Source organism: Pipra filicauda, unplaced genomic scaffold (genome assembly GCF_003945595.2).
Source record: "Pipra filicauda isolate LSUMZ 115617 unplaced genomic scaffold, ASM394559v2 scaffold400_size1120237_pilon, whole genome shotgun sequence".
Lineage (NCBI taxonomy): Eukaryota > Metazoa > Chordata > Aves > Passeriformes > Pipridae > Pipra > Pipra filicauda.
The window spans coordinates 571589-592760 of NW_024104533.1; the positions used below are offsets into that span (position 1 = coordinate 571589).

General features: G+C 39.6%; 1 protein-coding gene across 3 annotated transcripts in view; it reads right to left on the bottom strand.

Annotated features, from left to right (window-relative positions):
• STMN2 (stathmin 2) overlaps positions 1 to 21172 on the bottom strand; it is a 285259-nt gene that overhangs the window by 63304 nt on the left and 200783 nt on the right. Inside the window, exon 1 of one of the 3 annotated variants that reach the window (XM_039385307.1) lies at positions 17797 to 17821. The exons of the other annotated variants lie outside the window; for them this stretch is intronic. Within the exon in view, the coding sequence (XP_039241241.1) occupies positions 17797 to 17807 (11 nt within the window). The 5' untranslated portion in view covers positions 17808 to 17821. Of the gene's footprint in view, positions 1 to 17796; positions 17822 to 21172 lie in introns of those variants that run through there. 3 annotated transcript variants of the gene reach the window in all.

A 21172-nucleotide genomic window follows, 5' to 3' on the forward strand; every position in this document is an offset into this window, starting at 1 on the left:
GCACTGAAATCCTGCCCTATTAGAGACGCTGAAATTTCATAAATTTGCCCTCACACTGAGTTAGGATGAAAACTACTTTGGAACACTTCACAAATCCGAATATTCTGCAAACTTTGCTCTGATTAATCGTATCCTTTTGATGATCTATAAGTAACTGAAAGGTTGTATTGATAAAGTTGATAGTAATTTCATGACAAATGTCTTGATTTTGCATAGATTCCTGCAGAGTGCTTCATCTGAGAACTAGAAAATTGTTGTAAATGCTAAAATCGGTGCTAAAACAATGGTTCAGCTAAAACTGAGAATTTTTTTTTAAATAAATTGCATGATAATTTCGGCTACTGAAGTGTGACATACCATTAGTGCTAGAAAGCTAGCAGTCTGAAGTGTGTCTAAATATTTAAAAACTTATTATTAATTTATGAATACAGAAATTATATAGACATTCATGCCTGTAAGAATGTCCATGAGAACATAATATACCTGTATTTCTTATCTTTTCCAGCAGCAAAAAAAAAAAGACAGAATATGGGAGAATTGAATAATATAATCAGAAAATAATATAACCAAAATGTATGGTGGTGTGTGGAAGCTGAGGTTTGTTAGCTTATGGTTTTCCCTGTGTGGCTGTAAGCCAGGGAAAAGTGAGAGAAGCTGAAGAACCCATGGTGTCCTCCACAGGCTGCAGTGCGAATATCTGCCCCACCATGGTCTCCTCCATGGGCTGCAGCAGAATCTCTGCTCTGGTGCTTGGAGAACCTCCTTCCCTTCCTTCTCTGAGCCTGGATTCTGCAGGACTGCTTCTCTTGCATATAAATGTGCATATATAGAATGAAATTGAGACAAGGAAGCTCCACTGTCAACATGTCTCAAAAACAGCTTCAGGAACCTGTGAATACCCTGTGGGAAACATTACATAAATTTAACATTTAGAGAATGGGATGGGTGGAGTGGAAAAATTGTGATTTTCGTTTGAAGGAAATATTTGAAAAAAATCAAAGAATCAAAATACTTTCAAGAGTGTTTCAGGATGTCTGCACATAGGATTAGCTAATGATTCAGTTTCTGTGGAGCAATATATTAAAACAGGCAATCCACTGCATAACACAGTGCACTGTAAGTGGCATGAGCAAGAAAATAGTACAGTTAGCAGTGACACAGCAACACACAAACACATAGTATAGTCACTAGACCCATTTTAAGAATAATAAGCTTTTAAGTACCTTTATGGACCTTGCTTTTATTCTTTTTTTTTCTTAGTCTCCTTGAAGAATCAGAATATGGTTTGTAAACTCAGCACCTATATCCAAGGTTCTTGGTGGTTCTCATAAAACTGCTGGACTGTTTCCAAGTTTCCAGAAGAAATCAGGTTCTCTGGCCATAGTTAGGACACTTGACTGGTTAAAAGTAAACTGGAATTCCAGGACTAGCTCTATTGATGACTTGTGCATTTTATTTAAGGCTATTTAATTTTAAATCCATAAATGATGACTTTTGTCTTGATCTTGAAGCAAAACTACCTGCAGAAGATGATGTAGGCTCAAGAACCTTTAATGAAAAGATTCACCTTCTCATAGCACTTCACACACTTTGCAGTCCCTGTGGAGAAGTAGAATTTGGAAGTTAGTCAGCATTGCCTGCTGGTTGGGGTTTAGTAGCTCTTGCCAGAACCAACATTTAGCTCTCATCACCCTTCACACAGAACAGGTGAGCTGCTGAGAGTTCCAATGCCCCTTCAGGGAGCGAGTTCCCCTGCACAGTGCACAAGAAATCTGACTAAAACTGCATTTAAAAGAGTCACAAAGAACGTGGATGAGAAGGTGGGATCCCTGATGTGCCTTTTCTTTGTCTTAAGTACACAAGTGTTTTTACTTCTCTTAAAATTCATACATTCTTAATGTCTTTGCTTGGCTTTAGGTATAAATAATTAACTTTAAAGATATTTTACCTTTTACCCCTAGTTGTTTTCTGATACGTGAAATCATTCCAAGTGATAATCCGTCTTTTACAAATTGTTGCAGGAAATACATTTTAATGAGAACAGTCTTTCCAAACGCGTGCAAAATTGAGCAAGACAAATTTTTTTTGCCATACACCATGTGAGAACAGCTTCATGCTGTCCTGTTGCGGGTGCAAAGATATGTGTCAAGGAGGTAGCTCACTGACAGCCAGGCCCAGATTCTCACACTGGGAGTGTAAGAATAAGGGGAATGAAATTCAGACTTCTGCTGCTACAAGAGAAAATGTTCTCTTGTAGATGGAGACTACTGTTGCAAAAAGGTTCACTGCATTTTTGCCTGAAGTGTCAGTAGAAATTTGTAAAATTGTACAATAATTTGGGTCAGAGGGGACCTGGAAGATCATGCAGTTCCAACTCCCCTGCCATGGGCAGGGACAACTTCCACTAGACCAGGTTGTTCAAAGCCCCGTCCAACCTGGCCTTGGACACTTCCAGGGGTGGGTTACTCTGTTGAAGAGCATAACCACCAAAATTTTAGGCTAGTGAGTTTGGTCATCAAATACTCTGAGTTTTTCCTTTGCTAGTTACTCAAAGATGGCTTCTTACCAAAGGGAAATACAACACAAGGGGATCTTTATATTTAAAGCTTATATTCAGCTAATAGTTGCAAGGGTACAATTTCCACCTGTCTGTGCATGAATGAGATTTTCCACTATATTTTTTGTGCTGTGTACAATTGATATCAGGGACATTAGCATCCTAGTGAAGAGTTAAAGTCTTCCTATACAGTATACTATAAATGTTACATATGATTAAATTTCCTTCTACCGGTAGTCTTTGTTGCTGTACTGTGCAGTTGAAGGGCATTAGAGGTATGTGTGAAGGACACTTTGCTGAAAATATTTTTCAACTACTATACACAGCCAAATCATTTCCCCAGACATGTGTGTTACACACCAGCAGGATCTCAGCTCTATATTCTGATGGGTACAATTGATACAGGTACTATGCATCAAACTATGCCTAGTTCTGCATCCTTATCTACTCACTACTCAATGTAAGACCTTCTTGTGTCATGGTTGGTTTCTCAATCAGTTGAAATTATCTTTGCTGTGATACACTGACTTGTAATTAATGTTTTAGAATTATGAAATATTTTGCACACTGCTTGTAAATAGATTAATTTCCATCTGATTTACTGGTTAAAAGAGAGGAAATAACTGATAACTGTGTGTCCTCTCTAGAGATATGAAATCTAGATATGAAATCACTATGCTGATGTTGATTGAGCAGACATAAGACTGTAGTTTCTAAAACTGTCTTTGTATTTTTTCATTGTTACATCTCCTAAGAAAAATTACATATCAAAATGCATAAATGAATTTTGTCCTTCTTCTACCTTTCCTTCTACCTATGAGAGAGACAAAGGTTAAAGATGCAATGTGAATCTAAATGTGTGATTGGGGGATTGCATCAGTCTCCCTGGCATCTCAGCACTTAAGGTGCTTCTACTGTGGCCAGCTCCAGTGTCCTGTATTTCTAAAAATGATGGAATGAAAAACATCACAACAGTAGTAATGGCATTTTAAGGTGAAGTGACTGTCCTGGCTCGGCTCTGCTCCCTGATGTATGAACAATGAACAGGAGAAGATTAGCAACTTCAGCTAAAAGTGAGAAACTGTGAAACAGACTGTGGCATGAAACTAGTGGAGAGTGTGTTGGAAGGGTGAAAGCGCAGATGAGGACTGGTGGACCAAAGAGCCAAAGTTATACTGATGTGTTTGAAATATCAGTTATGAAACATGGCACAAAAATAGGGTCCCAGAGAGTTGCTCTACCATAGCAATGTGATGGCTTTTATTTGTCTCCCCAATGAAAGAAGAGCTGGCACATGAAATCTGTGACAACTCCAGACGATGACTTTAGTTTTGATCAAGTCCCAGTGAAAATACAAATGATTATTCTACAATGACAGTGAGCAATACAGTTGATGACACAGACTCAGATCTACTGACTTGAGAGCAGGGTCAAAGTCACAAGAAGACAGGTGGAGGCCCATGAATAAACATCCTTGACATGCCAGGGGAACAATAACAAGACATTTACTGGTGATTATCTTTAGGTGTGCATTGAGGGTTCAGCGTTGCAAGTCAGTTGTCACATACGTGGCCCTGAATGCAGGTCCTAATAAATTATTCTCTGTGCTATCCCAGGATATGAATAGTGAAGCTAAGCTATTTCCTGATTTGATTGCACAAAGAAATGTTTACTGATTGATGCACTGTTTCATGCCTAAGAAAAGAGATGTCTGATGTTCTAAAGAACATCCAACTCTTTATGTGCCACGGATGTCAACCTATCATGCACAACTGGTGAGAGGGCAGTGTTTTAGACATATATCACAGGACATGATAGACCACTTCTCAATTAAACCACAACCACTGTGTCATTTATTGGCACCATCCTCTTTGTGTAGGAGGCAGCAGCAAGGTTGCAACATCTGCAGCCAACAAGAATGTTTGAGTTTGTATTGGGTTTGTGTGGCCAGGTTTTGCTAGCATGGAGGCTTCTGTGAGAAGCTGCCAGAAGCTTCCTCCATGTCTGGCAGAACCAATGCCAGGTGACTCTAAGACAGACCCACCCCTTGCCAAGCCAATCAGAAATAGCAGTAACACCTCTGTATTGATGCCTGTAGGAGCTGAGGAAAAAAACTCTGGAGCAGTTAATTGAGGATGAGATAAGGGTTTAATTCCATTACAAGACACGTGCACCTTCCGTGCCTGAGATGTTACAATCTGAAGTTTGTCCATCCCATAGCTTTTGTCCTGGTCCACCCCAGCCCACCCCCTGGGAATTTGGTGTGTGGGCTTTTCTTCATCATTCTTCATCTTCTTCAGAGCACAAAGGGTACATGGTCACCGAGTTTCTGACCATGTTCTGTGGTTCAGGCCAAGATATGAGTGTTCCTAAACAGCATAGGCCTTGTTTTGACAAAAGACTAAACATTTTCTACTGGAATTCAGGGGTAGGATTGATATGGGGAACATAGAATGAGGTGATGGGGTAGGGGAATGTGTAAACTACTGTGCTAAAGGGTGAGGGATATAATATAGCTACTTCTAAAATCTACTGCTACTATAATTACTTATAAAGCTTATAAAAGTTAGAAAAATCAAAAAACTAAAAGGGTCTTAAGGCATCAGTATAACGTATTTAAGAAGGAAAAAAAGTTATTGCTCACATCTAATTATGCTTAGAGAAGAGAGAATTTAGAATATGTGACAGGAACAACTCTGCAGACATCAAGGTCAGTGAAGAAGGAGGGGGGGGAGGTGCTGCAGGTGCCAGAGCAAAGATCCCTCCCCCCCCTTCCACCATGGTGGAAACCGTGGTGAAGCAGCTGTGCCCCTGTGGCCCATGGAGGTTCCAAGGTGGTGCAGATATCCACCTGCAACTCATGGAGGAGACCCATGCTGGAGCAGGTGGAAAGAAGTCTGTGACCCCATGGGAAGCCCATGCTGCAGCGGGCTCCTGACAAGGACCTGTGAACCCATAGGGAGAAGAGCCCACTCTGGAGCAGGTTTGATGGCAGGACTGGTGAACGTATAGGATACCCATGCTAGGGCAGGCTGTTCTTGAAGAACTGCAGCCCATGGAAAAGGGACCCACTCCGGAGCATGTTGTGAAGAACTGTAGCCTACTGGAAGGACTCACACTGCAGAGTTCATGGAGAACTATCTCTCATGGGAGGGATCGCAAAGTGGAGCAGGGAAAGGACTCCTTTCCCTGAGCAGTGGCAGAAACAGCATGTGATGAACAGGCCATAACCACCATTCCCTGTCTCCTTGTGCCTCCTACAAGGAGGTAGAGCCAGGCAAGGAGGGAGGGGTGGGGGAAGGTGTTTTTAAGATTTTATTTTACTTCTCATTATCCTGTTCTGATTTTGATTGGTAATAAATTCAATTAGTTTCCCCAAGTTGAGTCTGGTTTGCCCATGACAGTAATTGGTGAGTGATCTCTCCCTGCCTTTATCTCATGAAGCTTGCATCATATCTTCTCTCCTCTGTCCGGTTGTGGAGGGGAGTAATAGGGCATCTCTAGTGGGTATCTGACATCCAGCCAGAGTCAAACCACCACTGTCTTTTCCAGTGTAGGACTGGGGGGAGAAGGAAGAAGAGAAACTTCTCGGGAGTATAGAGGGAGGCAGGAGACAGAATCCCAATAAAGTTCAAGTATCACAGGGAGGTTTGTAGTACAAGCTGTTTGCAAAATGGCAAGGATCCATTTGAAATACTTGTCCTGAGAGGGAAGAAAAGCAAGGCTTTTATGTAGCACCTTATCTCTGTAAACCCAAGCTGAGTCTAATCATATAAGCTGTCAGAGGAAGTGCAAATAGGAAATCAAAGGACAATACAGCACTGTAAACCTTTAGATTATATGGTGTAGAAGTTAAGGTATATTCCACAAAAAAAATGAAAAAGGTCCTTGAATTAAGGTCAAAACCAGAGAAGCGGCTAGGGAAAAACAAGACCTGAATGAGATTTAAAAATAGAAAAGGACAAAGGAATCCCATATCCTGAGGGAAAGACAGATAGTCATGTCCTAACTCAGATAGCTTTCTGGTAGGCAAACATGAATCCAATTTTAAGACATATTTGATGAAGTCTTACATCTGCAAATTTTATTTGTCTATATCTAACATCGCTTTTAATCAAGGAATGCTAGTGTATCTCTCTGACCAGAAAGGTGAAGGTAAGGCAGTAGGAAATTTGGCCTTTCCACACCTAGAATTCAGAATAATGCCAATTGGTCAGTGAATATAGTTGTTTTTCAGCATTCAATTTCTTTGGCCCTATCAGGAGTGTATAAAGACATATTCAAATGATACTGTGATTTTCAGTGGACAGTGGGAAGATCAGCTACATGTGATCAGATTTTTTTTCTGATTTTGAGATTTGGTTAGGATGGAAGACTGAGAGCAATCCCTGAGTAGTGTGTGCAGAATATAAGTGAGTTTTGTCATTTGGGCTTCTACACAGAAGGCACATAAAACACATGATGGAATAATGTCCAGACGCAATGGAGACATTATCACAAATGGAGAAAGAAGACAGATGTATGAATTCTTTTTTTGTGTGCTTGGCTAGCTGTATTGGGTGATTTGTATCTAGGTTCTTGGAAGTGTTGAATAAAGAAAGAGAACAGCAACACTGCTGATAGTGCCAGATTTTCCAAGCTATTTCTGCTCCAGACAGATGCCTCCAGCAAGGTGAAGCAACTGCATTATATTGATATAATGTTAAGTATCCTTTTAAATATAATATTAGCCTTAAGCACAAAGCTCTCAGCATGGTAGAAAGCATATTTAGCCATTGAAAGGGTGTCCTTGCCAGCTGGTTGGAAAATTACAAGACTGACTCAGTATCTACTAAGCACTTATTTTTCTTTGATGGATGCTATGTACCCCATCATCCTGGGTAAAGGGTTGTACCTACAAATTACTGGCATTGTCCTTCACTCTACAGCTCTTTTCCTTTTCATTGCAATGTGTCCTTGGGAAGGTACAAATACAGATTTATTTCACAAAATTAGTGACCGTGGCATGAAGTATCCTCTGATTTCCTCAGAGATGGTCCTAGAGATACAAAGCCTAGGTGTTCTCAGAGCCTTCTTTAATGGGCAATCTACAATGCTGATGTTTTTGATGCGAAAGAGGGCAGTAACCTCTCTACCAACTCTATGCTTTCTGTAAAGCAGATGCCCACATATATGCCTAATTTTTATGAGCCTGGATGGGCCTGATTTTCAAACATACTCATTCACCCACAGCTGAGACTAATGTGAGAGCAAAGAGCAACTGGAAATTTGGCCACAGCATGTGTTATATTTACAAAGCTAAAAATAAGTATCTGCCTTGGGCACAAGAATAACCAAGCATTAGTCATAACTAATATCAGTGTCACAGAGAAAGGTAAAGGCACAGATGGAAAGAAAGGTCTGATACCTTGAGAAATGAAAATGAAACAAACTGGACATTGTGAAAACCCGCATTTTTCCCTGGAACGTGGTGGGTGGTGAGAAGAGGTCATAAAAGGACGGGTGATAGCAAAGGGCAATAATATGCTTCTAGAAAGCAGCACGTCTATTATACCTTTAAAAATAATCTGCTGCCTTATCTCTCAGGCTCAATGCATGTCAGATGGGGCTATTTACAGGCTAGAATTTGCAGTTGTCCAGTATTGCCAGCCTTAATATAAAAAAACCTATATGACACAGCTTGGGGGTGCCCTGTCTCTGTAATCAATAGGTACAGGTGTTGGTAACTGCAGAGTTAAAGCTGGTTTGGCATCTCATTCTTTTTGCTAATGAACCATCTGGCTTATCAAGAGAGGTTCCTCATCCACAAATCAGCAGTTTTCTTGCAGATGTTTGCTATTTGCTACTTCTTAATTCTCTTACTCCCATTCCTCCTCTTGCCTTGCAGAGCTCTCACTTTGCCATTTTTCTCAATTCTTTCTTCAGAGGTAGCATTGATTACATATATACTAGTGTTTGGGACTCTCACTATAATTATTTCTTTCTACATTCAAAACACCAACTTTTAGCATCTTGGAAGTAGAGATTTTGCCTCAAATTACAGTATGACATCTTCTGCAAGCTGTGCTGGGATACATTTTTGTCCTGGACTACAAAGTTGAAAAGGATAAGCATCACAACCTACTTTCCTTCTCTTTGAATTTAATTTCAAAGGCTAACTATTTAAGGTCACGGACAGCTTGGTTTTCCTTACAACAATCATGTCATCATTTTGCTGTAGAAGAAAGACAAAAATGTGCTACATTCTACTACACTTTCATATGTTATGTAACACCCCATTCAAGAATATGAAGGAACCAAAACCAAATGGGGCTTTGCTCTTGGAAGAAGGTAAATTATGGACACTGAAATCTGGACCTTGATGTTGGTGTAAAGAGAAATTCTGCAAAGGAGAGATAAGTCTTGTGATCTCCAGGGCATTCTTACGAACTACAACATCCTACTTAATTTCTGCCCTATACTTTCACTCAGATGATACCTTTCATCTGCATTTTCTTTTACTTACCTCCTCCTTGGCTCCAGGAGTAACATTCCATTTCCTGTGCAATTTACATGAAAATTAAATTTTCACATTGGTGCAAATTTATGTGGGTGGAAAGAACGTCATCTGTGAATTGCCCAGTAACCAGGGGCTTTTGAGCAGACCCTGGAAGACATTCAGTAAAAACTAATTTACCATGCTTTCTGTAATACTAGATCCTTTCCTAAAGATGTTCTCCTGCAAGATGTTGCTGTACTGACTCAGCATGGATTTTAATGTTACCTGTGCATCTAGAAAATTTTTATCTGAAACAAAATTAGTAATAATTTAAAAACCAAACCTGTTAGGAAAGTGGGAAAATGTGAAAAAAAACCTAGGGCCATAACCAGTTTCTGTGTGGGAGACAACAATATCTGCAGAAGGTAGTGGCTTCCTGAGGGATTGCTTTTACCTATTTGCTTTCTTCCAGTGAGTAATGAGTTTAATGGGTAGAGTCCCTCCAGGTGGGCAATCACAAAACTAGCATTTTTATTTTCTTGACAGAAAATTGCATCTCTTTTTCCTAGGAGAAGATTACATTTTCCCTAGAAAATTCTGATGTTTTGCATAAGTGGTTTTCCTTGTCAGAGTATTTATCTGAAGCCGCATTTCCCACTGTTTTTAACAATCTAGGAAAATTCTTGAGCAAATTCTTCTTCTTTACTCACTTATTTTTAGTTAGCATGCTGCTCTGACAGCACAGTCTCTCCCTAGGTAGCTTGGGCAACCATAGTTCCTCTGTCTTCAATGCTACCAGGTTAATCCGAGGGTAAGAGAGATGATTTACAGATACTTTTGGTCTGGTTTTGGCTGCTTTGAAAAATTTTCCAATGATTCATTAGGATGAATAAACCCTTTCTTTTCTCAGAGTAATGGCTGAAGGTGCTGGAGGTGGGGAGACTGCAATGATCTGGCTCTCATTTTTACAGGTGCAACTACTTGGTCTGACTGTATAAAAAGAGCTCAACTGAATAAATCAAGATCATTGTGTTGTAACTGTCTTTTTTGATTTTTTTTTCCCCACAACTTTTTTGTTCCTAAATTCTCAGTCATAAAACACAGCAAAACTGATTGTGGATGTCAGCAAGGAACAGAACCAAGATGCTAACTTTGATATTATTTACTTTTCACATTTAAGTTTGGATCAGACACTTGGTATTGATTAAGTAGATATTTTAAAAGGTTCATAGTCTTTTGGATGGGTTTTATATTTAACAGGTCCATGTTCAGTGACCCTTGAAATTAATCAAAGAACATGATTCACCTAAATTATTTCAGACAACCTCTTTCACTGCTTACTCTCTTTGAATCTTTAAATGTTATCCTTTTGTCAAGACAAGATGTTGTGAAGTCTGACTTCATTAATGAGGAAGATTCTGTCAACCATGTGTGAAATACTTGGAGGTCAGTATTTGTTGTGGTTTAGGAATGGTGTTCCCTGGAATGGTGTTCCCCAATTTAGTGTTTCCACTGAAACACTCCAAACCATGTGCTGCTCATTCACTCCCTCTCCCCCTCCCCCTGCACCAGACTAGGGAAGAGAATTGGAGGCACAAAAGTTAAAGATCAGGGGTTGAGACAAGAACGATTTACTGGAAACAACAATGAAATAAGAAATGAACAGGAACAGCAACAATATTAATAAAAGAGTGTACTAGAAAGGCAAACGATTCACACACTGAATGCTCACCATGTGGAAACCGGTAATATGCGAACCGCTGCCACACTACCCCAACTGGAAGAGACCCCTTTCCCCATTCCCAGAAAAACATGTGAGGTGGTTGTCCTAGTTAGGACAGCTGAGAGTAGTTCATCATGGTATAGGTGTAACCCAAAACTGTGTATTCTATAGCCTTCCATGCCATTTCCCAGAAATTGTTAGCAGTAGAGGCCTGCGAGATAGGAAGATGTTCCTGTCCTCATACCCTTTTATGGAATTCCCCACTCTGAGGGAAGGACTGAGCATCCTCATACCCTTTTATGGAATTCCCCTCTCTGAGGGAAGGACTGAGCATCCTCATACCCTTTTATGGAATTCCCCTCTCTGAGGGAAGGACTGAGCATCCTCATACCCTTTTATGGAATTCCCCGCTCTGAGGGAAGGACTGAGCATTCCTGCCTGAACTGGAGAATATATAAACTTGGAGTTTTGGAACCTTTTTACCACTTGTGGGATCCAGAGGAAGACTGCAGCTCACTGCTCTCAACCAGACTGAGGCCACCACTCTCAACTGGACTGCAATCACCACTTTTGATCAGACTGCAATCACCACTCTTGACCAGACTGCACCAGCACTCTCACCAACAGGTTTTCCCCTCACTTTTTCCTTTGGACTCAGGGGGCCCAAAGAACACCACTCTGTTCATGCCCCAGGGTGCTGGGTTATACATTTGGATTTTGTGGGTTAAAACCAATTGTTTGTCTGTATAATTGTACTTATTGTATTATTTTATTAAATTGTTATTCTGATTTATAATCTCTCCTTTGAGTTGAGTTCATTTCCCCTGCTTTAAACCAGCACAGTGGTATAGAATAACCTCCAGGTTATTCCATGTCCCCTTCTGGCTACTGCAAAAATTTAACCCAGTTCTGGCTGGAACCAGGACAGTATTTCACTGTCCTCTAGAAAATCTGAATTGTATGATGCTTTGGTGTACACAGATGTTTCCAATGCCCTGTCACACAATCCTGTCAGGTTGTAGATGATAGGTGACCCCATTTCCTTTCACAAATTGAGTTGCATTTGGATTTCCCCTGGGTTTGGCAGGGAAAGCATCTCTGATAAGGATTCATGGGAAGAATAAATCTCACATGCTGGTGTCAGCTGTTTTGCTAGAAGAAAGAGAGAGAAAGAGGAATTTCCTGCATAGATCCTGAACATGGAGTTAGGCAGTGAAGACACAAGTGTTATTATGTATGGCCCTGGTTACAATGATGGATGGTACTAACAGAACTTTTTTTTTGTACTCTAACTGAAATCCAACACAGGCTTCCCTGACATTTTTCTGTGAATTAATCATTCTTCGGGGACTGGAACCCTTCTTTTTTTCCATGTGTAGTACACCTGCTTTGTCTGATGAGGGGGGGCTGGGTGGCCTTCTTTAAAAATACACTGGCCAGCATCTCTTTGTAAAGTGTTAAAGATGAGTACAAAGAAGGGCTTCATGGGATTTGTGCATAATCCTGAATTTGAATTGGAAACAGAACCTTGAGCCAGTCAGGCTCTCCTGTGTTAGGAGTATTGTCATCAGGAATGCTGCTAGAGAATCAGTTAAGTACTTGCAGCTGCTATGAAACCAGAGGACAGACTTGCATTGTCTAACTTTGGTTTCTGGGGCTTTTGCTAGGAGAAGAGGAGACTGAGAGGGGATCTCATCATAGTCTACAACTTCCTTGTGAGAAGGAGACACTATCTCTTCTCTGTGGTGACTAGTGACAGGACCCAAGGGAATGGCTTGAAGTTGTCTGAGGGGAAGTTTAGGTTGGATATTAGAAAAAGGTTGTTCACGCAGAGGATGGTTGGACATTGCAACAGGTTCCCCAGGGAAGTGGTCACAGCACCAAGCCTGATGGAGTTCAAGAAGCGTTTGGACAATACTCTCAGGTACATGCTGTGACTCTTGGGGATGGTCCTGTATAGGTCTAAGGGTTGGACTTGATGATCCTTGTGGGTCCCTTCCAGCTCAGCATATTCAGTGATTCTGTGATCCTGTGATTCTGTGATTTTAGGAATACAGCCATCCCTCTCTAATCACGATGAGAGAGACGCATTTGCAAAGGCTCATTCCACACCACTCTGTAATCACCACCTGTGGCAGCACCTTAATGTTACAGGAATCCTAATTAAATTTAAAGTGAGCCTAGGCTGAACCTGGACTGCATCTGAAGGAGTGGTAAGGAATAAAGTTGACTTGCCAGACATCTCCAGATTGGCAAATGCAAACACAGACTTAATATCTTCTAGTTTCCCAAAAAACAAAACTCGCTGCATCATGAGTATTGGTTACTGGGAACACATCCACAATTCTCTGTAGCACTAGGTTTAGATCAAGATACCACTACCAATTCCCCATAACAGCCATACAGCAGGTCTCAGTTACTTTTTCTTACCACAGATTTGAGCTTTCTCATAACCTATGTTCCTCAGCAGTTATGAGATCACTACTAAAGGGAGGGGGCTTTACTGTGGACTGGCTCAGGACTGTGGACATTAAGATGGAGTCATTTGATGGTAGTTCTAATGAAAGGCGGATAAAATTCACATTTTTGTTGGCTTTCATGTAATTTCAATCCCATCAACAATGTCTGAGAAAAAGGAGTCAGAGAGGGATTAAATCTCAGTTTGTTTCAAGACAAAGAGAAGGTAAGATCACAGGTAAAAGCTATTATTTGTGTACTCTACTGTCTAGTATAGAGTGGAGTTAAAGATTTTTAGACCTTTAAGAGATCTCAAAGTGGCTTCCTTATATGCATTGAGTAAAGTATATGTTTAATTGTTATGCTTAACACACATCTTTATTTTTCTTTGACTACTCTCTCTTATCTATTTCCTGCTATTGCAATTGTGCTCTGCTACAGACTGAGGAGACAAAAGTTTGCTGGTGACTGGAAGGCTGAACATGAATAACACAGGTGTGCTTTCTGTCTGTGCAGCTTGGCTAGTGAAGAAGGAAACATTTGCTGATGACGATGTTTTGTCAAAGTCTGAAGGCAGTTGAAAATATTATTTATAAGTAAATAATCTGTGCTCTTCAAAAGCTGTTCCTTTAAAATCTTAAGTTTCATTCCTACATTTTGGAAACAGAGATAAGTGTTTTCTGTGTTTGTACTGAGTTTCTTCTCCTAGTTGAGTAAGTTCTTGCATAAGAATGTGGTGCAACCAAGATCTGTAATTTAGAAAAATCTGATGCTTGTTGCTTGCTGAGTTTATCAGTTGATCTGTGTCAAGTCAGACAAACTGTTTAAATGTTTGCCCTCTTATATGGTTTGATCAGGCAGGTGGACTATTGCTTCAGCTGCTGCTGGTGAGGTTTAGGAGGCTCCCTGAGGTGGTGGATGTGTCTGTTCAGGTTGCTTTTGCACTGCTCTGCTACTGAAAACAGACTAGCCATTTCTGCACACTCAGACCTGCCTTCTTTCTGATGTTAGGGAGTCTATATCTGCTCTCAGGACTTTGACATACTTCAGCTAAGTTTATAGTAAAGAGAAATGACAAAACTCCCAATAAAAAGACTCTACCTCTGTTTGTTTTGTAGTTGGTTTCTAGGAGAGGTTTGCATATGCTCACAATGGAACATACATCAAGCTGACATAGTTTCCCTTTTATGTTACTGAAAGGTACAGAGCCAGTCTGAAGAGCCACACATGTGCTTAGCCAAAAGGTTGGTGGCTTGCATGTTTTAACATTTAACCAACATAGAGGTAACTGGATAGCAATAGATGGCATTTATCAAGAATCTCAAAGTAAGGCTCAACCATTGTATGTAATGATAAACAGAATCCCAGAGAGGAGAAATCAGATATGGAGTAAATGGAAGAGACATGGCTGGCCTCACACATACACAAACACAGAAATGAATACACATACATACACATAATCGGCTTTGAATTTTGAATTAATTTTTCCTAGGTCATGAAGGGCATGAAATTTGTCTTGGTCCTACTGAATACCCACATTTTTGATTATTTCTTCTTTGCATGATGCTCATCTTTTAACCTTATAAATATTTTTTTATCCTTCCTAGTTTAACTAGATTCTTAGAAGAGGTAGAAAATTGTTTACTGCATTACCAGAAACTGTTTATTGCATTATTTCTTGTCATGCTTTTTGACATTTTGGGAAAATAAGTATGTTTGAAGGAACCTGGATACCTCTGTCCCTTAGATATCAGACTGATTTGTAGAGAAACATTGTGCATTTTAAAGTTGTCCTCACTAGCAATATTTGATTTTAGAAGATTGCAGAAAATGGAATCAATGAAAGACCTATTTAGAATGTGCTCAAAAGTCAGAGTCAAAACTGCCAAGCACTGGAAATTCTGAGAGGTGCAAAAATTAGAGGCTTTTATTGCTAGAAAAAGTGGCACTTATTCTCATTCAATCTGTCTTTTTTATCTAGCAAATATTTTCAGTGAAAATAATATACTGCAGAGACATCTTCTATGCTTCTGAGTGCAGTGCACAATTACAATGATCAAGAAGAACAGAGCTGCTGATTCTGTGAATAACTGGCTTTGAGTTTCATTTCAAGGTACAAATGACAGTGCAGCCTTTTCTGAGTCCCAGAAGTTATGCAGAAGTTCAACTCTTCTTGTCATACTGAAAGTCACCACTGCATAGGGAAGAGTCAAGTTTATGAGTAATTTAACACATTTTGTTACGTCAGCCCAATAGTTCAGAATTACGCAGTCTTTTAGACTTAGGACAGGAATTCAGGTGGGAGTTTCTAAAGAAACTCCCCTCTAATCTCATATTTAATGCCATCTGTCAGCCCAGTGGCACATGCTTAAGGTCAACCTTAAGCATTCAAATAACCTCAAAGAACACATTTATTTTCACAGGTTTAAACACATAAATGAGATATAACGCAAAGCATGTTCTGGATTTTCCTCTTGGAAGTGTGTTCCCACCATTTGTCCATGCCTGTTTTAAATGACTGCATGCAACGTCTGGGCCCTTCTTTGAGGCTGCAGACTTGCTGGAGAGCCTTTCGGATTTTTTATTCTATGGTCTTTCTGTCTTTCCTGGTATACAACCCCATCTTTCCATACCTTTCTTGTTCCATACCTTTCATTCAATAAAGAAGATATTTCTATTCTTGTTACTTTACATTCTCACAATATGTTTTAGATTGTCTTCTTTAAGTGTCCTTATATCTCTCTAATCCAAGTTGGTTGATTCTTTAAAATTTTATCTCATATTTCATGTTTTACATCAACGGATGTTTGTTCCAATCCAATTGTCTTTACAATTCTGGTTTCCAAAACCATGTCAATAAAATCACTGATCTGGAAAGATTTCAGGAAATCCATGCCAAAAGTCACCTCTACTGAAGGACTAAGTACTAGATTTAGTAAGGTGCCATAGACCTGCTGATATTTTTTCCATTATTAGCCAATAATACTAACTCTTGTGAATGAACTAGACACTAGTAATTATTAGTTATACATAATACTGCACTATTATTTCAAAATAATTTTTTTATTCTTATGGAGTGACAGTCCTATAATACCCCTAGAATTAATTAGCTTGCATATAGCTGACAAACAATTTGGTGTCTTGAACTCCTAATTTAAATATAGCTATGTCACTAGACCTAGGAAGAGAGAAGTCAGATACAAAACAATTCCTACCGGTGAAGCCTGTGGGACCGTGGGCAACAACCATTCCTTTTGATTGATTCTGCTTCTTTATCAGCCAAGTGAGATATATAGGCAAGAATAAAACAGAAAATAATAGTTGTAAGCTACGTGTGAAATCAATTCAGAAGACGTGTAGATCCATTTGAAAAGATTTAGGGCGGTTCAGGCTTTAAGAATAAACATTTAAAGACAAAGAGCAGTGTCTGCAGGTGGTGTAACTCATGCATTTTCATTAGCTTAAGTGCAAATATGGAAATATACACCAGAGTAGATCTGACCCTCAGGGTTACCCTGAGCATATTCCTTATTCATAGAATGCCCTCTAAAGGACGAATGTAATGTGTAATCTTATTTGATAATGTATGTTCACGTTTCAGAAGATGCTGGGGAATTATTAGCCTTTGACAGATTTCCTTTTGGCTTCAGCAATTAGCAGAAATGGAACTCCTTAAGATTAAGTTTCTCCTTTGGATCATGCATAATTTTAAGGCTTTTTCTATAATCCCATAAAGTAATGATAGAAGCCAAACACTGAATTTTCAAATAGTTGTGCAGTGATTTAGCCAGCTCCTATTGAAGCTGTTCAGATTATGAAAATGATCTATAAGAAAATGAAATTCTTGGCCTTTATAGCTCCTTTGAAAAGCATGTCCTCTCCCCCCAGCATCTGAATATAACATGTGACCATAGGGACTTGCTGAAGATGGAACTGGGGAGCAGGGTTTTTGGCATTGTTTAAATTACTGTTCACATATGTTTTAAGTTAGATTGAACATATCCTCAACATGAAGAAAATAGCATCCTTTTAGTGTTGGAAAGAGAAATTGTTATATAAAGCAGTGCTGAAGCCGTTCAGAGGAATGGCAAGGGTCTGTGCCTTAATAACCAAACTTATTGATGCAGGAAAATGAAATGAAAGTCAATAAATTGCTGAGGAAATGGAGTTCAGTGAATTGTTTAGTCCATTCCTTGCTGAATTGGTCTCTACCATACATTATCCTCTACCCTGCCCAACTCAGTTTTAAATAATGGACCTCCTGACACTTTTCTTGTTACATTTGCAAAAGTAATGGCTTCCTCTTTTTGTTCACTTGGCAGGCTAAAGCATATTTAAGTGGAAAAAACTGATGGTAGACCAGTATTTGTCTGAATTGCACATAGAGTTCATTAAAGCAGCAGCCTCTGGTGAAAGTTTATTCATGTGTAAAGGTACCTGTAGGTTGGTCTGGATCCTTGGTGGAGGCTGAGCAGAAGTAGCTACTATGGGAGGAATCTGATGAAGCTGCAACTTGTCACAATTGCAGCATTGGATATAGCCCACATAGAAGAATATTTGTCCTTACTCACTGGCAAATACCTTGTTTCCATCACACAGGAGGAAGAAACTCTGAAAAAGAAAATTAACAGTACAGAATATCTGTATTGGAAATGATTATGTAAAGTCAACTGAGTCTAGGAAATCCTTATGAAAAGTCCACCGACTACAGTAATTTGTATGTAGGTGCATACACTGTAAGACTTTACAGGTTGATTAAAAGAGATCAAATATGGAATTGTCTGTTCCATAAACATATCTTCAGTAAGTAATCAAGAGTCCTGTTGCTATTGAATGCAAATAGATCTTTCAAAAATCTCTTTCAGTGGCTGGGCAGGGCAGGGCTAGGGGAGCTGGAGCCTGATCCTGTTGCAGCTGATGGTTTGTCAGCTGCCTATGACACTGAGTTGAATAAGGCACATAGGCTGTGCCTACCCTACCCACCACAGTCCTGATCCAGCCTGAATCTGGCTTCATCTCAGCAAGAAATGCAACAGCAGGGAGGTTCTAGGAGTCTATGTTAAAGCAATGCATCCGTATGGTAACAGACATCTTTCAGTCCTTACCAGATGAATTACCACAAATGGGGCCCCAACCCACCTGGTAGCTGCATAAAATTACAACTAAAGGCCTACATGCATTATTGGTTTGGAGAGTGCTGGCAATGTTTAGGATGTTTGTCCTGAGGAAGTCTAACCACTCACTACTGCATGGGAAAGCACTGGAAGGATGAAGTGACTGTGACTGTCTCAAATTAGCTAATTTTTGAGGCAATCAGCAGATATAAAGTACTTAAAATACCTCTGACTAATTATTCTTTCTATGAGTGACTATCAAAGCCTAAATAGCACAGGTGACAGGCTTTTAAGCATGAAGTAGCAAGTTACCTAGAGAGAGATATTTCCCTTTCCCGGGGTAGGTTTGGAGTACTTTTGTTTCACTCCAGCTTGCAAAGCCTTGGCTGATGCGGTAACGTCTGGAGAACTATCTAAATTCTTAAGTGCTGGGCCAGAGGATAAAGAACCTTATCCAAAGAAAGGCACTTAGGGTTTGCTCAGTCTGGCCACTGGGTCACCAGTAAAGGCTGGATTTCATCCACAGTGATGAAAGCTCAGCACAATCCACCAGTTTTTTCCTAGCTTTTGCAGTGCATCCTGGCAGCAGATCCATTCTCAGCACTGTGTTTTGTCAACCCTTCCCCTAACCTGAGAAAGGTTTTCTAAGTCAGTGTGTCAGAAGCCTGGTTAGTCAAATAAAGCTTTTCCTTCTTTTCTGCATCCCTTTTTTCTGTCTGAGATTCCCAGCACTGGGATCTTCCTTTTCCAGAGAAGGAAAGGACAATGTGTGTGAGCAAGCACTGCCTGCCTGTGGGACATGCCAAGACATGCTCATGCTGAAGACAAGCAATCAAAAAACTTAGAAAGTACATCATCTGCTACCTCATCTCAGGGAGAGCCAGGGAGACCACGGTTACTCAGACATTGACTCAAAGAAGGCCAGGGAATTTGGGTTAGCATTTTTCTAATTAATCTTTTTATCACTTGTTTTTTTTTTTTTTTCAGAGTAAATCTATTTAAGGTTCCCTGCTGATTTCAAAGAAGAAAAGAAAAAGGTCTTTAATTAGAGCTGTACAGTTCATGTACCTAATAAATCAATAGTAATTGAATATAGTGGAAGCTTCTGCAAAACACACGCATGGAGTATAGTAAAACCTCCTTTAGCAGGTTTAGTTCCATACCAGTGATATTTTAAGGGGACTCTCCATCATATATTGGCTTGAATGTATGGTTTTATTCCATGTATTCTCTGGAGTTCATCCAGGTACTATTTGCTTGGATATCCAGTGATATATATTATAGCTGTGGGTAATAGATACAGTCACACATATACTTCTTGAATAATACACTTCTAAAATTTTGTTATTCTCTGTATGTAGTTCTATGAAGGGCTTAATGGATTATCCCTACAGACTACCAAAAATAGCCAATATATTTCCATTTGAATTGTTCTAACCACTACTTTAATCTCAAAGTTAAGGTTACAAAATATCTTCATTCAACAGATTTGAAAAAGAAAATTCAGACCACGAGAGACCTTCCTGAATAAGTGTTGCCTTAGCATTACACTAATCACACTTGCTTAGGGAAAACGAGAGATTCATAATGGAACACACTTCTCCAGATGAAGAAATCATTGTATAAGACAGAGTTTCTGGAGAAGATTCTTGTCTAAAGATATCCTCCCCAGCTACTCCTTCAAAGAAAAGCCTTCAGGTATGGATGCAGACTTGGACCTTCAGAACTTGTCCACCCATTTTTTGAGGACATTTGAGGTCAGAACCGTACTAGGCTCAGGATACAGTAGTTGAATTGATATTGCCTCACTGATGAGGATGATTCCTGAGCCTCACACAAAGGTGCCTTTACAGTGTCTAGCCCATTTTGGTATGGTCACAGATATAATCTGTATTGGCTTAGTTTTCTTCATCCTGCTGTGACTTCATCTGCACTAGCAACTTGCAATGATGTACCTGCATGGTTCACAGGGCAAAGCACTTGAACAGATCTCGGCTAGTCCTGTTCAGCCTCCTCCTGTGGTAGCACAGAGGGGCCTGGGCAGGGAGAGCTCAGCAGACAATGAAATATTGCTTTGATTTCTCTGGTAATTCAGTTTCTTCAAGAATTTCACTGATGCTCAAAGGATTTCTGCGTCGTGTAAATCAAGGGATTGTTCAGTCTTGTTTTATGTGGGGTCTTTTTGTTATAGATGAAGGTACAAGCCTTTTAAATGAAAAGCAAATACACTTGGCTGTGACAGAGTGAAGGAAGCTCACATATACACCCACCAAAACCACACTGTGCTTTAGACCTGCACAGCTTAATGTTAAGTCATTCACACTGCCCTAGGTCTACCCTCATCACACAAAGTAAAAATTCCTTATCCTGGGAAAAACAAAGCAAAAGGGCATTTGCCTCAAAAGGCTGATTTGTAAGACCTAAATCAGAGTTTAGTAAAATCTAAGCTTTAATTTTCAAAAAGCTCTCCAGTCTTCATTTTTTGGAAAAAAATGCAACTTGAGGGCATGCCAAGACTGTAAAGCCAGAAGGCATTAATACAATACATATACATATATACAAAATCTCTTTAAATTATACAATAAAAATGTTTTATATAATAGAATGCATTAAGTATATTTGACCTCATGATTTTCAGATTAATATCCTCCTTCTCGAAGGTCTCTGTGTTGATTCTGGAACATTCATAGCTCTTAACATTGAAAAATCTTTCCTTAAGAAAGAAAATAAAAAAGCTCCAAAGCAAATTTTTTTACCAAGTAATTGAAATTCTGAAATTAAAATGTGAGCTTTTTTTAGTTAAGCTGTTCCCATAAAAAGTCTGATGTATGGGCTGGCTAAGA